The sequence below is a fragment of the Talaromyces rugulosus genome, chromosome I (genome assembly GCF_013368755.1).
Source record: "Talaromyces rugulosus chromosome I, complete sequence".
Classification (NCBI taxonomy): Eukaryota; Fungi; Ascomycota; class Eurotiomycetes; order Eurotiales; family Trichocomaceae; genus Talaromyces; species Talaromyces rugulosus.
Window position 1 is genome coordinate 1,720,982 of NC_049561.1, and position 18,662 is coordinate 1,739,643.

Consider the following 18,662-nt stretch of genomic DNA (forward strand, 5'->3'; position numbering starts at 1 on the left):
CAGTACTGACCTTGATAAGTTGATAAGGTGGACCCACTTAAGTGGTCCTGATTTTGCCGGCAATAATCAACTAACAAAATAAGTTATAATTCTATTAGCCAATACAAATTGTAATTTTATTATTACCATGTACGTAATAAGATCCTCCCCTAGGTACCTTCTGAAGGCATTTATAGCTGGTACATATTGGTTATGAAAGGCCTTGTCAAGGATATTTATACCCCTTGTAAGTTCTACTATATAAGCGGTGAGCCAGGCGGTGAAAAAACCAACCAATCAAACCCTTTTCCAAAAAGTCCTCATTGGCGCGTCTGCTCACGCGGGGGGAGACGCGTTCCGTTCCTGGTAACGAGTCTAGCGACCACTTTGAATATTAAAGTCGAAAATAGGCTAATAGCTGATGCAAAATAATTCGCCCTGAACAATTCCTCTGACATGATCGATAAATCAAAATTATCACATCGGTATCCGATTCCGTGAGGCGAATTGACCCGTCCGATTTCGAGAGCTCTCTCTCTCTCTCTCTTTATCCTAACCGCTAGCTCGGATCAATATATGGGACGACCGAGGGAGTATTAGTGTCACAATGACGGGATATTATGAGCGTGAAGCTAGCTATGCCTCTGTTCGCCTAACAGCCAAGAATTACCGTGGAGGTCCTCCCTTGTCTATCGTGAACGGCAAGAGTATCCGCCAGAGGAGTGACAGTGGTGGTAGTACTAGCAGGAGTATCGACGAAACAGCAGAAGAAGAAACAATGAGTGGCCAGAAGAATGATAATACGGGGATCTTTGATGATCCCATTAGCTCGAGCGACGAAAGTGATCAGCCTGCTGCGCGTGGGTCGGAGGACGAGGACGAAGAGGAAAAGGAGGAGACACGCCAGAAAGAGGGTATAAAACCGACGCAATTTCAATCTCGAGCTCGATCTCAATCACAACCCTACTCCCAATCCCAGCCATCTCGCACACCCCGATCGACAGATCCCGATTTGGAGGATACCTTTGGAGCGTTCTCGCAGCAAAGAAAGAGGCGGAACAACTATACCAAAAGTGGGAACATTCACGGCAGCAGCAGCAACCCTTTTCCATCTCAAAAAAGGGCCCGAGACAGTCAGCAGGAGACGGACTATAATACTAATGGGTCGAAGAGGAGGAAACTGGACGATGCAAAAGCCGACAGCAGTAAAGGTTTCCGTCTTCCCAAGGACCGAGAAATACTGAGTCCAGTCAAGGCTCCAAGGAAAGACGACGTCGTGGACGCCAACCCGGCACCTGGTTTTCGCATGCCAGCTATTTTTGACGACGACAGCGTGTTGGACCGGATGCCGTCAGATCCTACTAAAATATTTAAAGAGCCTCGCTCGCAGCCCAGTGGGAGCACGATCAGCTCATCGCTTGCGTCCAAGGATGCTATATTTGACGAGGTCCATCCTGTCAGTTCGCCTCTTTCGGATATATCTCTGTCTGCTTTCCCTGGTGAAATATCACTTTTAAAGACCAAGGAAGAACCAGAAGTAGAAGAGCTTGCAGAGTCTCTTTGCCCCAATTGCAGTGCTCCTGTGGATGCAGATCTCCTAGATGAATTCTTAGCACTGCCAAACCGTCGACTCAGAGACGAGCGCCGATTCTGCGAACGCCACCAACAGCATAAAGCTGAAAAGGAGTGGACTGAGAAGGGATACCCTGTAATCGATTGGGAGGCATTTGAGCTACGCATCCAACAGTACTTTCCAACACTCGATAAACAACTCGTGCCACAGAACACTTCGTTTTTTCGAGGGCGACTCGAGAGCGCGTTGAAATCGGGCCAGGCCAAGAACTTTCGTCTGACATTGGAAGGGGACAACTTGGAGAATATGTCTTGTGGCTACTATGGTCCAAAGGGAGCCAGTAGAATGTCAGTACATGGGCTGTATGTTTTGCGTATTATTCAATTGCTGACTACTTTATAGGTTGACTGCTGTGACTTCAAAGTTCTCTCGCAGACTACGTCAGCTTGCTTCCATGGACAACATCCTCAAGACCGCCGGCCCTGCAGCGTATGCCCAAGCAGTCCTCGTTCCCGAGTTAGCTGTCCTCCTGATCAAGCAAGACATGAACGTCGATAGCCAAGAGGCTCGACAAATTCTCCGCGATAGTACAGAGATTGGCAATCGGCTGAATGCAGCTGAAAATGACACGATCGGTCTCGAAGATGAAGACGAAGACGAAGACGAAGACGAAGCCTAATCCGACACAGCCGAGTCGTGAAAATATATATATATGTATAGATAGATACCCTTGCTGCAATACCGAGATATAGTAATTTAGTTTACTGGTGGTAATATTCGTGATTGTCATGCCTGTTGTAGCAATTCTTATCGTCAAAGATACCTTCCATATTAGGCTAGTGCCGATTGCCAACGAGCGGGGCGGATAACGTCACCGTTCATTTGTCGAAGCTTCTCCGCCCTCGCTCGCCATCGATAACCATCTTCCCACTCCACCCCTCACGAAAGCAGGCAGCAGCATCAGTTCAGATGGTGCTTGAGGACAATTCAAACTTGGAGCACAATTGATTTTGAGCTATGAAGGAGAAAGACACTCTCAACATGCCTCTCTCGGAGACGACTCCGCTCCTGGTCGTCCAGACGGCTCCCGCGCGACACCGCTATCCGCACCATGCCCTGCGTCGCTCATGCACTCTGCTTCTAGGACTCGTCTTGTTCGTTGCTGTGTGTCTGTTTCTTTTCCCAACCGGTCTGGAATCTCCCTGGCCGTATACGCCATGGGCTCGTCCTTACCCAGAGTCCTGGCCTCACGGTAGCGGACTTGGTTATAGCGACCTGCAAGCTCTCTTGCAAGAGACTCCCAAAGCAGAGAAAATCGAAGAGTGGAGCAAATATTACACCTCGGGGCCTCATCTCGCTGGACGAAACTTTAGTCAGGTGCTCTGGACGCAGCAGCAATGGAAGGAGTTTGGCGTGGAAGATACCACCATTGCCTCGTACGATGTGTATATCAACTACCCGCAGGACCACCGCCTCGCTCTTTTGAAACAGCGGGGCGATGACTACGATGTTACTTTTGAGGCGACTTTGGAAGAAGATATCTTGGAGGAAGATGGCACCAGCGGTCTAGCCGATCGTGTTCCTACTTTCCACGGTTACTCGGCCAGCGGAAATGTCACGGCTCCGTATGTCTATGCCAATTTTGGAACGTACAAGGACTATGAGGATCTGCTTGCGGCAGGTATTTCTATCAAGGGCAAGATCGTCCTTGTCAAGTACGGAGGCATCTTCCGTGGTCTAAAAGTTAAACGCGCACAAGAACTAGGTGCAGTGGGCGTGGTTATTTACACTGATCCTCAAGAGGATGGGGAAATCACCGAGTTGAATGGCTACAAAGCCTATCCTGATGGGCCTGCTCGAAACCCTTCTGCGGTTCAAAGAGGCAGTGTCCAATTTTTAAGTAAGCTGTCGACTGACTTCAATAGTTTCGCTCAAAAGCATGCTAATTAGTGACAACAGGTATTGCTCCTGGCGATCCAACAACACCTGGATACGCCTCTAAACCCGGTGTTGAACGGCAGGATCCGGAGAACGCCATTCCATCCATCCCTTCTCTCCCAATCTCCTACACAGAAGCTCTTCCGCTTCTCAAAGCACTGAATGGACATGGCCCGAACGCAACCCATTTTAACAAGTATTGGCAAGGCGGCGGCCTAGCCCATAAGGGTGTAGAGTATAACGTCGGACCGACTCCTGACGACGTGGTGATCAACTTGTACAACCAGCAAGAATATGTGACAACTCCGCTATGGAATGTCATTGGTGTCATCAAAGGTTCTATCCCAGATGAAGTGGTGATCCTGGGCAACCACCGTGATGCCTGGATCGCGGGCGGTGCGGGCGACCCCAACAGTGGCTCGGCGGCTCTCAACGAAGTTATAAGGAGCTTTGGTGAAGCTCTCAAGGCAGGATGGAAGCCGCTCCGCACGATCGTCTTTGCGAGCTGGGACGGTGAAGAATATGGCCTGGTCGGGTCTACCGAGTGGGTGGAGGAAAAGCTGCCTTGGCTTTCCAAGACAAACGTTGTATACCTCAATGTCGACGTTGCAGCAAGCGGTCCGAACTTTGATGTTAGTGCCAGTCCGCTCCTCAACAAAGCTATCTATGAGGTGACGGGTCTGGTGCAATCTCCCAACCAAACGATCAAGGGCCAGACAATTCGGGACACGTGGGATGGCTATATTTCCACAATGGGAAGCGGCAGTGATTTCACGGCCTTTCAGGACTTTGCCGGTGTTGCAAGCCTATCACTTGGGTTTTCACCGGGGCCCAGTGACCCTGTTTATCACTACCACTCCAACTACGACAGCTTTGACTGGATGAAGCGGTTCGGCGACCCCGACTGGAAGTACCATATCGCGACAGCCAGACTGTTCTCCTTGCTAGCAGCGTACTTTTCAGAACAGCCAGTTTTGGGTTTGAATGTGACCGACTACGCAGTCGGTCTCCAAACCTATCTTGACCGCATCAAGCCACACGCCGAAAGCCTTCCCAAGGACACACACTTCAAATTTGCGCCCTTGGAAAATTCCATCTCCGATTTGCACAATGTGGCAACTTCATTTGACGCACACGCCGCAGACTTGAAATCACATCTCGGCGACGACATCCCCTGGTACCACTGGTGGAAAAAGGCCAAGCTTTTCTTCCAGATCCGGGCCGTCAACCAAAAATACAAGTTTATCGAACGCAAGTTTTTGTATCAGCCTGGCCTGGACGGACGCAACTGGTTCAAGCACGTCGTGTTTGCGCCGGGTCTATGGACGGGTTACTCTGGAGCTACATATCCGGGGTTGGTGGAGAGTTTTGATGCGGGTAATGTGACGAATGCAGTGGTATGTTTTTTTTTAGTTTTTTTTTTAACAAAAAACACAAACTAATGTGGTTTACAGAGATGGAGCGAGATTATTCAAGAGCAGATTGGACTAGCGGTTGAATCCCTCCAGTAGGGTTTATTGGAATATACTCAAACCACGGCGCATACGATCTCAAAATCACCTCTATACAAATTTACGACACTAGTGGAGAATATACCTTATAAGTTGCTTCAAAATGTTATGTATATCCATCAGTTATATTCATTAAACATCATCTCAATAAATGACATGAAATCAAAATAGGCAGCATGTCTGTTTTATGCAGGGTTGTACAATCTTCTAAATGCTGGCGTAGCTTTTACCGAATATGCAAGAGAGGGAAAATAACAATGCAAATGCAGGGGGAAAGAAGGTAAATAGAAATAAAAATAGAAATGCCGTGTCTCATGCCTTTTACTTTTTTTTTTTGTTTGCGGGGGTTAGTGTTCTTCCTCGCTTTGCTCATCATCATCATCATCATCATCAACGGGTTGATTCCCAGCAAACCCATCCGTCTCAATAATATGAAACACAGGCACAGCGCCCAAAACCGTCAGCACCATCAAAATCCACCAGGGCACGATACCATAGCCATGTTTCACACCAACCGTAAAAGCCTGCCCAACCAGCGCGGGCCCAGCGGCACGTCCCACCGCACTCACACTGACACCAACCCCGTTCAACGTACCTAGAACCTCGAGACTGGCCGCCGAGTTTGTGAGAAGGATGGTGCAGCATGGGAAACAGAAGATGACGAGGATCAGTTTGCTGACCATGAGCACAAACACGGTGGCCATGCGTATCCTCTCGGGTACGAGTACGGTGAATGGGGTGATGGCGTAGATGATGGGGAACAGGCTGGCGACTACTTTGTAGCAGTATAGGACGCCGTATCGGCGAGCAGCGACGGGGAAGATGAGGAATTGGACGAACATGCCGATGATTCCGATGAGGGTGTATAAGAATCCAGTGGTTTGTGCGTCTACACAACTTAGCAATCTGGTAATATTATATGTTGAGGCTGGAATTTTATACATACCATATCCAAATCCACCGGCAAATTTAAATGGAAGGTGCACATCCGGATTGTTGACAATTTCCTGCGTTGGATGATGCAAAAACACGGGAAACAGAGAATCAAACGCCATACTATGCAGCGCCATCATAGTATATGCCGCCAAAATAAGGATCGACTGCGGTGTCAAGACCTGCTTGAAACTGACTTTCTTTGGCGGCTTTGGTTTCTGGGTCTTTTTCACTGGGTTCTCGAGGTCGTCGCGATCCGGGAGGAGTCTGGTTGTTTCGTCTACTGCCTCGTCAAGATCGCGGCGTGGCTGTCTCCTGCGTCCTGTGCAGAAGCCTGTCAGGTATTGGCCGAGGACTCGGCCGTAGTCGACATTGTCCTTTCGGGATGCCAGTGTTTCCTGTAGTCTGTGTTAACTATTGATTCTCTTTCATAAAGTAGTGAGAGAATTGGCCAACATCGAGGAATAAAACGCCGGTTGTTATACCGACGATAAAAAACAAGGAAGCCAGTATATTTGGCAAGGCGTATGGATACTTTCTAAAGATCTCCCAGTCGCCAAAGATTTCAGGATGTCTGACAGCCGGATTCGCCAGGGCGCCACCAAAGGCCGGACCGAAAATACTGCCAATAGTCCACACCAAGGGCATAATACTAAAAGCGCGCGGCTGCAGGGCCTTGTCGGAAATCATTTCTGCCACCATGGTCCGTATAATACCGACATTGCCATTCATCAGACCCAAAAACGCGCGCGCAATGAGCAAAGTGACGAGAGATTTTGAAAAGCCGAACATGAGCGAGAAGAGCATTGTAAACGTCAGTCCCATCAAGATAGTATATTTCCGTCCCACGCGATCAGACAGGGCGCCCCATGGTACGGCCATGACGCACTGGCAGATGGCCAGAACGGCGGAGGATATGCCGACCCATTTTGCGATTTCGTTTTTGCGCACGCCAACGCTTTCCACCATTTCAGGCTATATAGTCGGTAGTATTAGATTTTGTTTCAAATTGTTTCGAGAGGAGAAGTAGGAAAGCGTACAAGGTATGGAAGCACTGATGTGAACACGACTGGTAAAGTTATGTGGTCAGCAGGTATTGGGGGGAAAAAAGTCTCGTTAGGTCGGTCTTACTCGGTTCTGCGAATCGACATATTGCTGTATACAGTCAGAAGGATTGTCCCAAAGTTCAAAAAGCTGGCAGCAACAACTCACAGAGGATAAACAGCTGCTTGACCGGCAGCTTTTGTTTTTCTTGCAGCATCTTGCCGAATCGGACTTGTCAGCGAAGATTGACAGTATGCGAGAAACATGTACTATTCCGTACAAGACATCAACTAGCAACCTCAGAGTCTCGCCGGCAACAAGACGTCAAACAACAACAAGGATCGAAGAACAGAAGAAACACACAAGTCAAAAGCAAAGCAACGAAGAATCCATGTTTGTATCGCCGACGCGAACGGCGAGCGCAAATCAAGAATACGACCAAGGGCCAGGGCAGAGTGGGGAGCACTAAGAAAAACCAGGTCTAGCCTGAGGGGATTCGCTGCGGGTCAGGTGGCGGTCAAAGTTTTATCATTTTCTGGACGGAATTGTCGAATAGAGTTTTATCTTGTTGCATTTTGTAGTCTTATAGATGGTATGTAGTTAGATGTAGACTTGCTTCTGTCAGAGGTCAACCGTGACTCGGTAGAATTGACTATCACCACCAACCATGTTCTTGATTCTTCGTGTCGTTTTCTATCCGCAGGCGTTGGAGTTGCAATATGCAGCCCATATCAGCAGGCAGATGAGTCACATCCTGGTTTATAATGGTACAATCCATGATGAGCCTGGACACTACTGACAATGAATGGTTGGCGCAAGGAGAAAATGGACGCATGCGGGGCAAAGCGGCTTATTCTCCCCACTGCGCCGCTATTCCGCTTGCTGCCTGAGGCACCTAACCAGGTCCGATGATCAAGAGATAGTATGCACATCTTGTCTCAGAAAGAAATATTAGAAAAGTCACGAGCGGGACTGGCTGCAGCCCAGATTGAAATGTTTCTGCTCGGCCATACAGAGCTCGCGATAGCCAACCACCAGATGAGTCATATCAATATATACACTTCCGACACCGCCAAGGGTGGAGTTAGTATTGATGGGAAATAGCGTTAAAAAGTTGGAGTTTTTGCGCCCTTATTGGCTGGTTTCTATTGTCTTGTAGTTTATACTTTATAACTAGTTAGTTTATAGGGAACTAGGCCATCTTGCTAAATCTAATATATAACCAAAAACTACTGAGGGAAAAAAAAGATTTCACTAGGATCAATATAACATTGAACTAGCCTACTCAAAATTTAATAAGAGACATCAATAATAAAAGAGCAAAAAAAAACATTATAGAAGAAGCTTAAATTTTTGGGCGTATTTCCTTGCAAGAATACTACATCTCTCTTTTATTCTTTGTGGGATAACTCATCATGTGGTAGTCAATACAGCTGCCATTCCAAAGAACTGTATCTTTTAACGCCACTCCATTTTCCACGCATGCTCTATAGAGAAAGCAAGATGTTACGATCTGCCGCAGAAGATAGGATGTCACCCCGGGTAGTTAATGCATGTCCGGCGCATATCTTGTCTGATGTGCATATAGGCATCCGCATAGCTTGAAGCCTATCTAGCCGTCAAGGTAGGTGCTGCTTCCTATCCAGTCATTTCACTGGCGATTTCTGTCGTGTCTATGAAACACCACCCAAAAGACTGGCGCCACAACAATCATTGTCACTGCCAATCCCGTGTAGAGATATAGGACCATTGGATCCTTGGAAAGCGGAGAGACAGCTATGCCAAGGGCAGAGTCTATGCCCGAACTCACCTGTACCAACGATTGAACCAAAGTCCGCATATTCGTTGGTGCTTCGGAATAACTGTACTCAGCAAGCGTGGTGAATCCCAGAATCTCGGCAAGCCCCAAAAAGAAGAAAGACGGTATCTGCACCCAAACACTAATGCCATTCCCTATCCTGCCACCATCTGAAGCTCCACAAACAAGAGGTTCATCGTAACACGGAGCCCGGGAATAAATCAACTTCTGGGCTCCGGCAGCAAAGGCCATTGATCCGCTCATTGTGATGAATGCCCAAGTCATCCGTGCAATTGGGCCAAACGGGATCCCGGCCTTTCGGAGTCCCGGATACAGAAATCTCTGAAGAACTGGACCCAGTATTACACAAAAGACAGGATTGATGGCCTTGATTGCATCATTTGGGACCCCGTTCAGACGCATCTCGCCAGCTTGGGTAATCAGGTTATTGACACTCTGATTGTTGCATAAGTGGTATGGGATAAAACATGCCCTTAATTATAGAAGTGAGCGAAGGAGTGACTATATGACTGAGGGGACAGGGAAGACGAACATGACTTTACAAGCACTAAGACCACGTTTGATCTCAAACACAAATAAATCATCCCAGTCGACTTCTCGGTGGTATTTCTCGGCTTGGTAGCTTGGTTTGGCCGCATCCAGCCTGAACCGGTCCCGAGCTGAGAACCATATGACCTTTGCGAAATGTGGAATGACACTCCCTTGTGGTGGCAGCTTCACTATTCTTCAAAATCAGTGCTATTCATGAAGTAGCCAGGTTGAAAAAAAAAATTCTTTGACTACCTAATGGCTTATACCACAGAACTAACAGAGGTATCACAACAGCGAATGCACAAAGCGGCATAAGGTAAGCTGCCCAGTATCCTATTTTCTTCTCCAGGTAGGTTGAAGCAATGAGAGACAGCGTTGCAATGCTTGTGAACCTAAGAAAGTATATCAGGATTAATAGATGCTTGTATACCGAGAACTTCTCAACACACCAATAGAAAACATTATAGATATACTGCATTGTAAGCGTTCGATCCGTCACAACTCGCTCACCCTTTTTTGTGATAATTAGTTGCGGGGCTACATTTGGATATTGATCCCCTGTTCAAATCATATGGCAAATTAACGTTTTTGCTTGTTGCTCTTTTGAACGAAAGCTTACCGATAAAGGGTGCGATGGTAGCTTTGACGCCTCCTGTCCCGAGTCCTGTTAAGACTATCGCTAGTATAAACCCGACTAGTTTGACCGAGCCATCTGTTACTGCCGGAAGAGACGTCACAAAAAGGATCAAACAGCCACAGAAGTCAAGGCTACCGGTAAGTTAATTGGGGTGACATCAATTGATATATACTTGGCAGAAAATAAGAATAAACTTACCAAAAGCTAAGACATAAGGTTATATATCGTCCCAGCCAGGCATCTGAAAGAACAGCAAATGCTACAGACGTCAAGAATGTAAAGGCGTAGAAAGCACTTGAGATATTTGAAGCCATCGCCTCACCGAGACCTAGTGCACCCGGAATCGAGGTATTCTCGTGATCATACTGCGCATAATTCTCTACACACATGTTGATATCTACACTGCAATTGGTTTAGGAGGGTGGGGGACTAACGCCAGGGAGTTGTCGCGGCATAAAATAGGAACCGCTCTGCACCGCTGACCACAAGAGCGATCCAGACATTGGATGGTATGGAGTCGGCGACATGTGGTAATTCGTTTATTTCATCTTCCGTGGCATCGCGTCTTTCGTAATCGGCCGGCATTGTGTGCACCGACTTAGGGGCTTCCATCTAGATGAAAAACTCGGGAGGAGATTCTTGCGAGTAAGATTGATTGAACGACAATATTTTTTTTTTTTTTGTAAAATTCCCGGAACTGATCGACCGTCGAACCTTGACTTGACCAATATACCAGTACCGGGTGACAAAGTCCGTAGGTAGCATGACCCTAGAAAATATGTGCCTTCGTCTTAGCGGTGTAAAATGGTACAAGAGCAGCTAGCTAAAAGGGTCTACTTTGATCGCGTGGCCCTGTGGGTACTGGACCAATGTGGCAGGAAGTCGTGTGGGATCAGCTTGCTGACGCCATCTTACAACAATAGTAGCATATATTTATATGGTAGTCTAGATTGTTATTCGGCCCAATACCCCTCTTCGTGCAGTGCTTTTATGTATGTATTCACCACAATAGTTTGACACAATCTTAAAAGTGTGCCCGATCTGAGGAGTGGTGTCGATTCTGTCTTATATGTGTGCAAGGAGCTTTCGACAGTTCACTACGAAAACCACACAAACACTATGTCTCTTCCTCTGGTGACCCTTCGATGGCATATGTTGGTTGCAGCGTAAAAAAATGAGGATTTTTTTTAAATGATCATTGCAGGGCTATTGCACGACTATCTAAGATATACACTTTTGTATGGTATATAGGCGGAAAGCCCTAATTAACCACGCGGAGACGCTGTGATGGTATAATTGTTGCCGACCATCTCACTTGCCATTTGAAGCAATCGTCCAACTTCTTGCGTGTATCTGCTCTGGATAAAATTCTTTACCATTGCGGATTCGAGAGTGCTCATGACCAATCGAACGCTACACACAGTCAGTCTGACGAACAATATTTGCAGACGTGACTACTCACCGATGCTGGAGAATAGGATCTGGATCAGACTTTTCCGAAACAAATATCTGGACTAGGTTCTGTGCTGCCAACAGCGTGTCTTGCACGGCAGTCCAGGCTTGCATCGTAAAGCACACGCTGCTATTATGAAGCGCGTTCTCTGTCGAGTCACTGTACAAAGAGAACCTAGCAAACCAATACAGCAGTTTCAAGCGAGTCCCGACTTTCGTCTGTTCGCCCAAGCAAGGCTCCGGCGACCAGCCGAGGAACGAAGGTACACCGGCCAGCCAGGTCGAGAGTTGGCTCTCTAGTTCCTTGTTCACTGCAGACGGTACAGCAGCAGTTGTTAGTGTTGTTTGGCCCTGGTCTGGGGAAATGTCTGTGACGGGGCCATTATCTCTGCCAACACTAGGCATTCTTTTCAATATCGCCTTCAATCCGGTTTCTGCCAGGAAAAATGTGTAGGTTTTTCGTACCGACGCCGGCATATGGGTCGTCGCAGATTCTTCACATCCAAGTGGGAGTGCGACCGACTCCTCCAACTTGTATAATGGTGACCTGGGGAGATCAGGATGATAGACAAGGATATCGCTGATTCAATTATTACTTAGCTCTCGATATTTGAAAAAGAAAAAAAAAAAGAGAAAAAGGGAGGTGAAATCAATACTTTTCTAGATTCAATGATACCCAATATAGTCGGAGTATCGTATTCCATTCTGTTCGATCTCGCTGCGTCTGACCTCGCAGGTCTCTGTGACGATATTAGTGATATGCAATTATTTAGCCGTTCAAGACACCACTAGGCAAGTTACCTCTTTGTCATTACATAGAGGGCTGTACAGCCAGCATTCATGTGCCTCCATGCGTCTAGTATCCTTGATTTCCGGTAAAGATAAATGCCAGCCAACATTTCGGCCTGGGCAAACTCCAAAGTGAAATCAAACTGGAGCCGGTGGAGTATGGATATCGCAGCGTGGAAATCCGTCAATCCATGATCTTCATTGCAGTCATTGGATTCTTTCCCTATAGCTATTAGCAGGAGTGTGAGGCAAACATGGATGCTGTCATGGTAGCCATTCGAAGCGATGGATGATGCACTGCTCAGCGCCACGATATCACATATTATCGGGTATAGGGGACACGTTTCACTCAAAAAACGTTGTACTAGAGTAGTTAACTCGGATAAACCTGGAAATGTAGACTGATCTAAACCAGTGGGCACTTCTTTGCTCGTCGAGGCGTGTGGCGTTGGTTTATTTCTCGTACTCTGTGGAGTGACGGGTTGATGTTGAGAATCCGGGTCATGTTCTTCTCTGCTGATATCGAAATGCAAGGGAGGCTTCCTGTTTGAGTAGAACCGGGATTGCACAACCGCGGTGGATTCTCGAAGCTGGCGTGGGTTGGCAGTTTGGTCGAAGACTGACTCGTCTCTATCGGTAATAGCATGCTGGCGGTGCTTTACTATCGAGGAAAGTTGATGAACGGTCTTTTCCAGCGTTACCAGTTTCTCGGTGATTGATGCCAGGTGAAGCTCGGTTCTTCTCTATGCATTAGTCGTGTTGATCTCTCTCTCTCTTTTTTTATATATGTATATGGCTCCGCACTGAATATCTTGAGGGGTGCGATAATTGCACCGAAAGCCATGCTTGATGCAGAAGCTGCATTCTGGCCGACCTTCGTCGCAACGCACTTTCTTTCGACGACATGTTTGGCATGCCTAAGATAATTTGTATTAGTGAGAATATCCGACCATCACTGTCTTTAATTCTGCCAGACGTACTGCGGATGCCTTGGATGATGGGCGGCGTGGATAGGCTGGAAGGACCGTGTTATTCCGTATGAGGCTATTCGCGACATGATGCGGAGAGTGTGTTCTCCCGCCATCAATTGATTGTCTCGACTCTAGTTCTGGGGCATGGCGATCCATGAGTGGCTCATAGGTTTAATATTATGGTATGACTATGACAAGAGAAAATTATTCGTGGCATACAATAATATTGAATATAATTGCATTAGAAATGTGGATATGTTGTTCAATGGTCACGCCAGACACAGGCTAAAAGGCATCATCTCGCCCCGGCGCTGTGAATGATAAAACACATGTAAGACTGAATTACCACTACCCCAAAAAGGGAACGGTAGTAATATCCAGTTTGACAGCAGAAAACACGACTCTGGCCTCCACTTGACGCCCCGCAAGTAGGCGGGGTATACAAAATACAAAACATGAATACTTTTTATAAAAAAAAAATCTATTCAATCCATGTCAGCCCAACCGATTGGCCGGCCGCGGAAGGCTTCCGGTGACGTGCTTGGGCTAGAAATTGCTTCATCAACAACTACTCACAAGCTGCAAGTTAACAGCAAACTAACAAGGGTACTTTGAGATAAGATAAGCAAGCAAACATGGCGTCTTCAAAACCTCGACTTCTAACTCCATGCTTGATTTTATTAGAATCAACCACCGTCTTGTCTAAATTCGATTGCAGACGCAAGAAGTGAACAACACATCATGGCAAGCCAAAACGCACCCAAAAAGCTTCGCGTGGCCATCATCGGCGCTGGCCCAGCCGGATTGGGAGCAGCCATTGAATTCCAGAAGCTCCCTTTTGTCGATGTTAGAATCTACGACCAGGCCACTGTTCTTCGCGAAGTCGGGACAGGCATAAGTCTCCAGCCAAATACGTGGCGCTTGCTAGATCTGCTAGATGCGTCTCGCAATATCAGCCCTGACGATATATTTCGTCCTGAGGACCATCATTCTGTGCAACACCGGTAATCGACAATTCCTCGTCGTTGTGAGTCATTGGCATATCTGATTTGCGAAATTGTAGAAATGGAAGGACTGGCGAACTGCTCGTCTCGCATGGTCCGCGAGGTAAGCCACTCTAAAGCTTTTGTGTTATTCATACTGACATCCTTCTCATAGCCACGGCCCCGAACCATTTACATGCACGCTGTTTCCGATCCGTTCTACAAAACGCGCTCTTGTCGAATGTGGACAAGTCGCGCCTCCGACTATCCTCTCGATTGGTCAAGATTGTCGAATCTACATCAAATACCTTTTCTTTGCGTTTTCAAGACGGGTTCGTGGACGAGGTGGATCTGATAATTGGCGCAGATGGTGTTCGATCGGTGAGTGCATGCATCATCATCATCATCATCATCATCATCATCATCACAAGCCAAAGCGTGGTGTTTACTAATCCTGGTTGCGCAGTTTGTCAGGAGTTTCGCCTTTCCAGACCACAAAATTTCATACATAGGCAGGACGGCGTATCGGGGGATCGTCCCAACAGAGGACATTCTCAGCATCCCCAACTTCCCAGACGCTGTTACTTTCTGGCACGGACCGACAGATTGGGTATATACATGCAACCTGAATGGAGGCAAGTATGAAATCACAGTCAATGCCGTGGAGCCTACAGATGATGCCACCCGGGTAAGCTGGGGCGAGAAAGCTACGTTGGAGGAGTTTCGAAGACCGTGGAAGGTGAGCAGGTGTTTTATTTTCGGGCTGTTTCAGGGCTGATTAGAAGTTGCTAAGGACTTTGGACCAACTGTCCAAGCCGTTATCAATAAAGTCACGGACGTCCAGAAATTTGCACTATTTGCTGGTCCTCGGCTGAACAAAGTCGTGGAACGCGGTGCTATTGCTTTGGTTGGAGATGCATCTCATCGTACGTTGCTCTTGTATCATTAGACATACTGTACAAATATCGCTAACCTTTTTTGTGTAATAGCATTGTCTGGGGCATTCGGTGAGCAATCTCGCTAATCCCATCGGATTTTGATCTGCTTGGTTCACTAACATATGTCATACTTACCAGGTAACGGCGCTGGATTTGCCCTCGAGGATAGCTACACCTTAGCGCAGTCAGTCGCCTGGGCCCAACTCCATGGGTACAGTTTGAAAGATGCCCTGGATTTGTATGACCGTGTACGGTCACCGCATTACCATGAACTGGTTTGATTCTCCTTTCCTTCAAGCGATCCATTTTGTCTCGCTTTGATCTAATGATTGGCCTCCATGTAGTATAAAATCTTAGACAGATTCGCGGCATCAGACGCCATCCGGAAGGAAAACAACTTTTCATTTGATGAAGCGGTTGCACATACTATTGGCGGTAAATGGGGTGCAGAACACACTTGGATCTACGATTATAATGTGAGTTATCAGATCCCGAGTCCGTAAATTATACTGGTTTGCTGACTACTGGATGCTCATGCAGATTCAAGACGTGTGGACGAAGGCTGTCGAGGCAGAGGATGCGCGTCGATCGTCTCTAGACACGAGACACAACGCATCGCATTTGTAGGGATGTACTATTCTGGTTATTCGATGAGGATTTTTTTTGTATTTGTTGTTTTCAACATTAAGTGGGTGTAGTAGTGCTTTTGTTCTTTGTATAGATCAATGCGTATATATATAAGGATGGCCAGTGAAATTGTCGCATCAATTGATATATGTTCTAGCGTAGATAATATAGCTCTCCTGCTAATTGCATTAAGAAGTCAATCTCAGTTCATAATTTCCAAATTTCCATGACCAGCTGGTGTAGGTATGAATACAGTGTTGGTAAAAAAAAAAAAAAAAAAAAAAAAAAAAACATACTAATAATTTGACTCATTCCTAGCGTATGGCGTGACCTTTTCCACTCCTATTAATTAATAATATTAAATAATAGTTATCCGTCAAGTACTCTGTGCTCAATCCAGCCTGTCGGATCAAGCCGATGCTCGCCAACTCTCCTATAAATGGCGTCAGGTCCTAGCTCTAAACTGCATACCCGTTAGACGCTCTGTGAGCCAACCACCGCCATCCGGGACCCATCCGAAAGCTCTTATACCAACAACAGGAGCTAGACTGACTAGATGATAGTATTGTTGATCGGTTGGTCTAAGCTTCAGACAATGCTAACGGTCTGGGCCAGCTCCATGCAGCTCTTGGAGAGCCGATGTCTGGAGATGATAAGATAAATAAATAAAGTGCCAGTCCTGCAAAGTGGTTTAACGATCTGTCTGTGATACGTGACTGCAGTTCTTGAAGGACAGTTTACTAACCACGACCAGTCTCATCATGGCGTTCTCGGTGCAAAAAGTCCGGCTTCACCCATGGTATGATTGATATGCAATTGCTCTGGGAACAATAAACTGGAATACTAACGTTGATAAACAACTACAGGTACACCGTTATTGTTGTCGCATTGACAGCATTCTGTCTTCCGGGCATGTTCGGAGCTCTAAATGTACGTACGAATCAATTATTGTCTCGTGGAAAGTAAAAAAAAAGCTCACTCGCTAATCTGCGCACTCTTCTAGGGACTCGGAGTCAGTCATCCTCCTTCGCATCTCAAACTCCATACATAACAGCTAGGTACTAAACAGTGTGACTAGGCTGCCGGAGAAGAGTCCGCAACCTTGTCCGATATTGCAAACGCCGTGGTCTTTGGCGTAATGACCGTGGGCGGTTTATTCTCGGGCATCATTTGTAACCGCATTGGGGTTCGCTGGACCCTAATAATTGGCACCCTTGGATATGCGCCGTATGCAGGTACGTATACTACTATTATGTCTTTCTGTTCCAAAAGTCCAACGTTGTTTTTGGCTAACCGGTCCCTTCGTTTCAACAGCTTCCCTCTATACAAATGCCGCGTTTGGAAATACGTAGGTCACCCCAATTCAGCCACCAAGTCATTTTCAACACAAGCTGATCGTAAGGTTCGATATGGGCAGTTGGTTCCCAGTCCTCGGCGCTGTGACTTGCGGCACCAGTGCTGTTTTATTGTGGACGGCATCTGGGGCGATCAACCTGGTTGGTACGTATTTTAACTATCATAGGCGTTGTTTTTCGAGCTAACAAAACAACAGTGCCCGCTGTTCATCACCGTGGACGAGCTGTAGCCACGAAATTCAGTTTGCAACACCTAGGGTCTTCAATCGGTGGCATGATCTCGCTAGGACTAAATGCGCATAAAGACCATCGTGGCAGGGTGTCTAATGGTGTGGCCCCTTATCCTACAAAAAGTTGACAAATGTAGAGTACTAAAAGGGAACAGCAACATACTTTACTTTTACCTCGATCATGTGTTTGGCGCTGCCCCTGGCTGCCACCATTCCTCTGCCCTCTCAAATTCGACGCAGTGACGGATCGCGTGTGGTCCAGCACACTTTTAATTCATACCAAGATGAAGTGAAAAACTTGAAGAAAGTGATTTCTCTCAAGGCATTTTTCCTGCTAGCGCCGTTTCTTCTCTACTATGTAAGTTCTTCCATCTGGCAATCAAGTTAGGTTCCCTTCTAATGCCTTGAAAATTAGCAATGGGATCTTTCCTACATGTGGAGCTGGAATGCCGCCTACCACACTGTTCGAGCTCGCGCTCTTCTTAGTACCTTGTTCTACTTGAGTAAGTTTTTTTTTGTTTTTTTTGAAATTTGTTGATGACATTGCATTCGCTGATATTCATATTTCTTTTTCACATAGTCGGCCCTGCCATTGTAGGACAAATCCAAGGCTGGCTCTTGGACAAGAAAGAATGGAGTCGTCCTAAACGTGCTCGCTGGGGTGTGACATTATTTGTCATCCTGACTGCGCTCGTTTGTGAGTTTTTTGAGCATATACCCCCAAGAAATGAACGATTCAGGCCACTAACACAGGCTAAAGGGATCTACGGACTCATCGTACAATATCAATACGACAAAAAAGAAACAGTCATCGACATCACCGACGCCGTCTTTGTCAAATCATGTCTTTTGTTCATCCTGTACGGTCTCATCGAAAACTCGGGCATGGTTATAGGGTACTGGATCATTGGCTCTCTAGGACTTGAGCCAGGCCAGGTCTCGTCATTCATTGGATTAGCGTGAGCTTCACCCCCTTATCGTTTTTTTGCTACGAAAAAAAATTTTTTTTTTTTATTCTCTAATCAAACTAACTCTTGCTCATGACTATAGAAACAGCGTTGGCGGCCTAGGCTCAACACTAGCCTTCGTTCTAGGCGCAGTCAACGTCTCTCTAAACTGGCAAGCATGGGCCAATGTAATCACATTTTTGGCCAGTGTCCCCGGGTTTCTTTATATCGGTTGGTTTATGATTGTGGACGATAGTGAGATTCAGCGAGCTACCACGACTGCTGAGACTAGTACTACTACTACTACTAGCAGTGCTATTGAATCGTCGGGGTCGTCGGAGCATGAACATGAACAATATGTTTATACTGCGAAGGAGGATGGGCCTTTGGGTAATGTTTAGACTG

General features: G+C 46.7%; 5 protein-coding genes across 5 annotated transcripts; 2 read left to right on the forward strand and 3 right to left on the reverse strand.

Annotated features, from left to right (window-relative positions):
• Nucleotides 1-580: 580 nt before the first annotated feature.
• On the forward strand, nucleotides 581-5,001 carry TRUGW13939_00576 (uncharacterized protein; the record flags this gene model as incomplete). Its single annotated transcript, XM_035483783.1, has 5 exons — nucleotides 581-1,899; nucleotides 1,955-2,187; nucleotides 2,583-3,452; nucleotides 3,512-4,887; nucleotides 4,945-5,001. Coding segments are annotated over 5 exons (3,855 nt in total), but the record flags the coding sequence as incomplete, so codon positions are not given.
• Nucleotides 5,002-5,348: 347 nt separating this feature from the next.
• Nucleotides 5,349-7,195, reverse strand: TRUGW13939_00577 (uncharacterized protein; the record flags this gene model as incomplete). Its single annotated transcript, XM_035483784.1, has 6 exons — nucleotides 5,349-5,890; nucleotides 5,948-6,332; nucleotides 6,391-6,909; nucleotides 6,975-7,003; nucleotides 7,066-7,089; nucleotides 7,147-7,195. 6 exons carry the CDS (start codon nucleotides 7,193-7,195, stop codon nucleotides 5,349-5,351), a joined length of 1,548 nt encoding a protein of 515 aa, XP_035339677.1.
• A 1,434-nt stretch (nucleotides 7,196-8,629) lies between these two features.
• TRUGW13939_00578 (uncharacterized protein) lies at nucleotides 8,630-10,550 on the reverse strand (the record flags this gene model as incomplete). The annotated part of the gene is made up of 7 exons (XM_035483785.1): nucleotides 8,630-9,269; nucleotides 9,330-9,516; nucleotides 9,581-9,720; nucleotides 9,778-9,886; nucleotides 9,948-10,096; nucleotides 10,164-10,344; nucleotides 10,400-10,550. The coding sequence occupies 7 exons, from the start codon at nucleotides 10,548-10,550 to the stop codon at nucleotides 8,630-8,632; spliced, it is 1,557 nt and encodes a 518-aa protein (XP_035339678.1).
• Nucleotides 10,551-11,230: 680 nt separating this feature from the next.
• TRUGW13939_00579 (uncharacterized protein) lies at nucleotides 11,231-13,263 on the reverse strand (the record flags this gene model as incomplete). Its single annotated transcript, XM_035483786.1, has 7 exons — nucleotides 11,231-11,378; nucleotides 11,428-11,997; nucleotides 12,074-12,157; nucleotides 12,219-12,429; nucleotides 12,595-12,944; nucleotides 13,097-13,123; nucleotides 13,187-13,263. 7 exons carry the CDS (start codon nucleotides 13,261-13,263, stop codon nucleotides 11,231-11,233), a joined length of 1,467 nt encoding a protein of 488 aa, XP_035339679.1.
• Nucleotides 13,264-13,918: 655 nt separating this feature from the next.
• On the forward strand, nucleotides 13,919-18,658 carry TRUGW13939_00580 (uncharacterized protein; the record flags this gene model as incomplete). The annotated part of the gene is made up of 20 exons (XM_035483787.1): nucleotides 13,919-14,181; nucleotides 14,241-14,284; nucleotides 14,336-14,541; nucleotides 14,627-14,899; nucleotides 14,954-15,086; nucleotides 15,150-15,167; nucleotides 15,237-15,373; nucleotides 15,443-15,574; nucleotides 15,639-15,721; nucleotides 16,480-16,524; nucleotides 16,592-16,655; nucleotides 16,804-16,960; nucleotides 17,040-17,073; nucleotides 17,128-17,225; nucleotides 17,278-17,409; nucleotides 17,466-17,668; nucleotides 17,726-17,813; nucleotides 17,891-18,007; nucleotides 18,071-18,269; nucleotides 18,361-18,658. 20 exons carry the CDS (start codon nucleotides 13,919-13,921, stop codon nucleotides 18,656-18,658), a joined length of 2,724 nt encoding a protein of 907 aa, XP_035339680.1.
• Nucleotides 18,659-18,662: the final 4 nt, after the last annotated feature.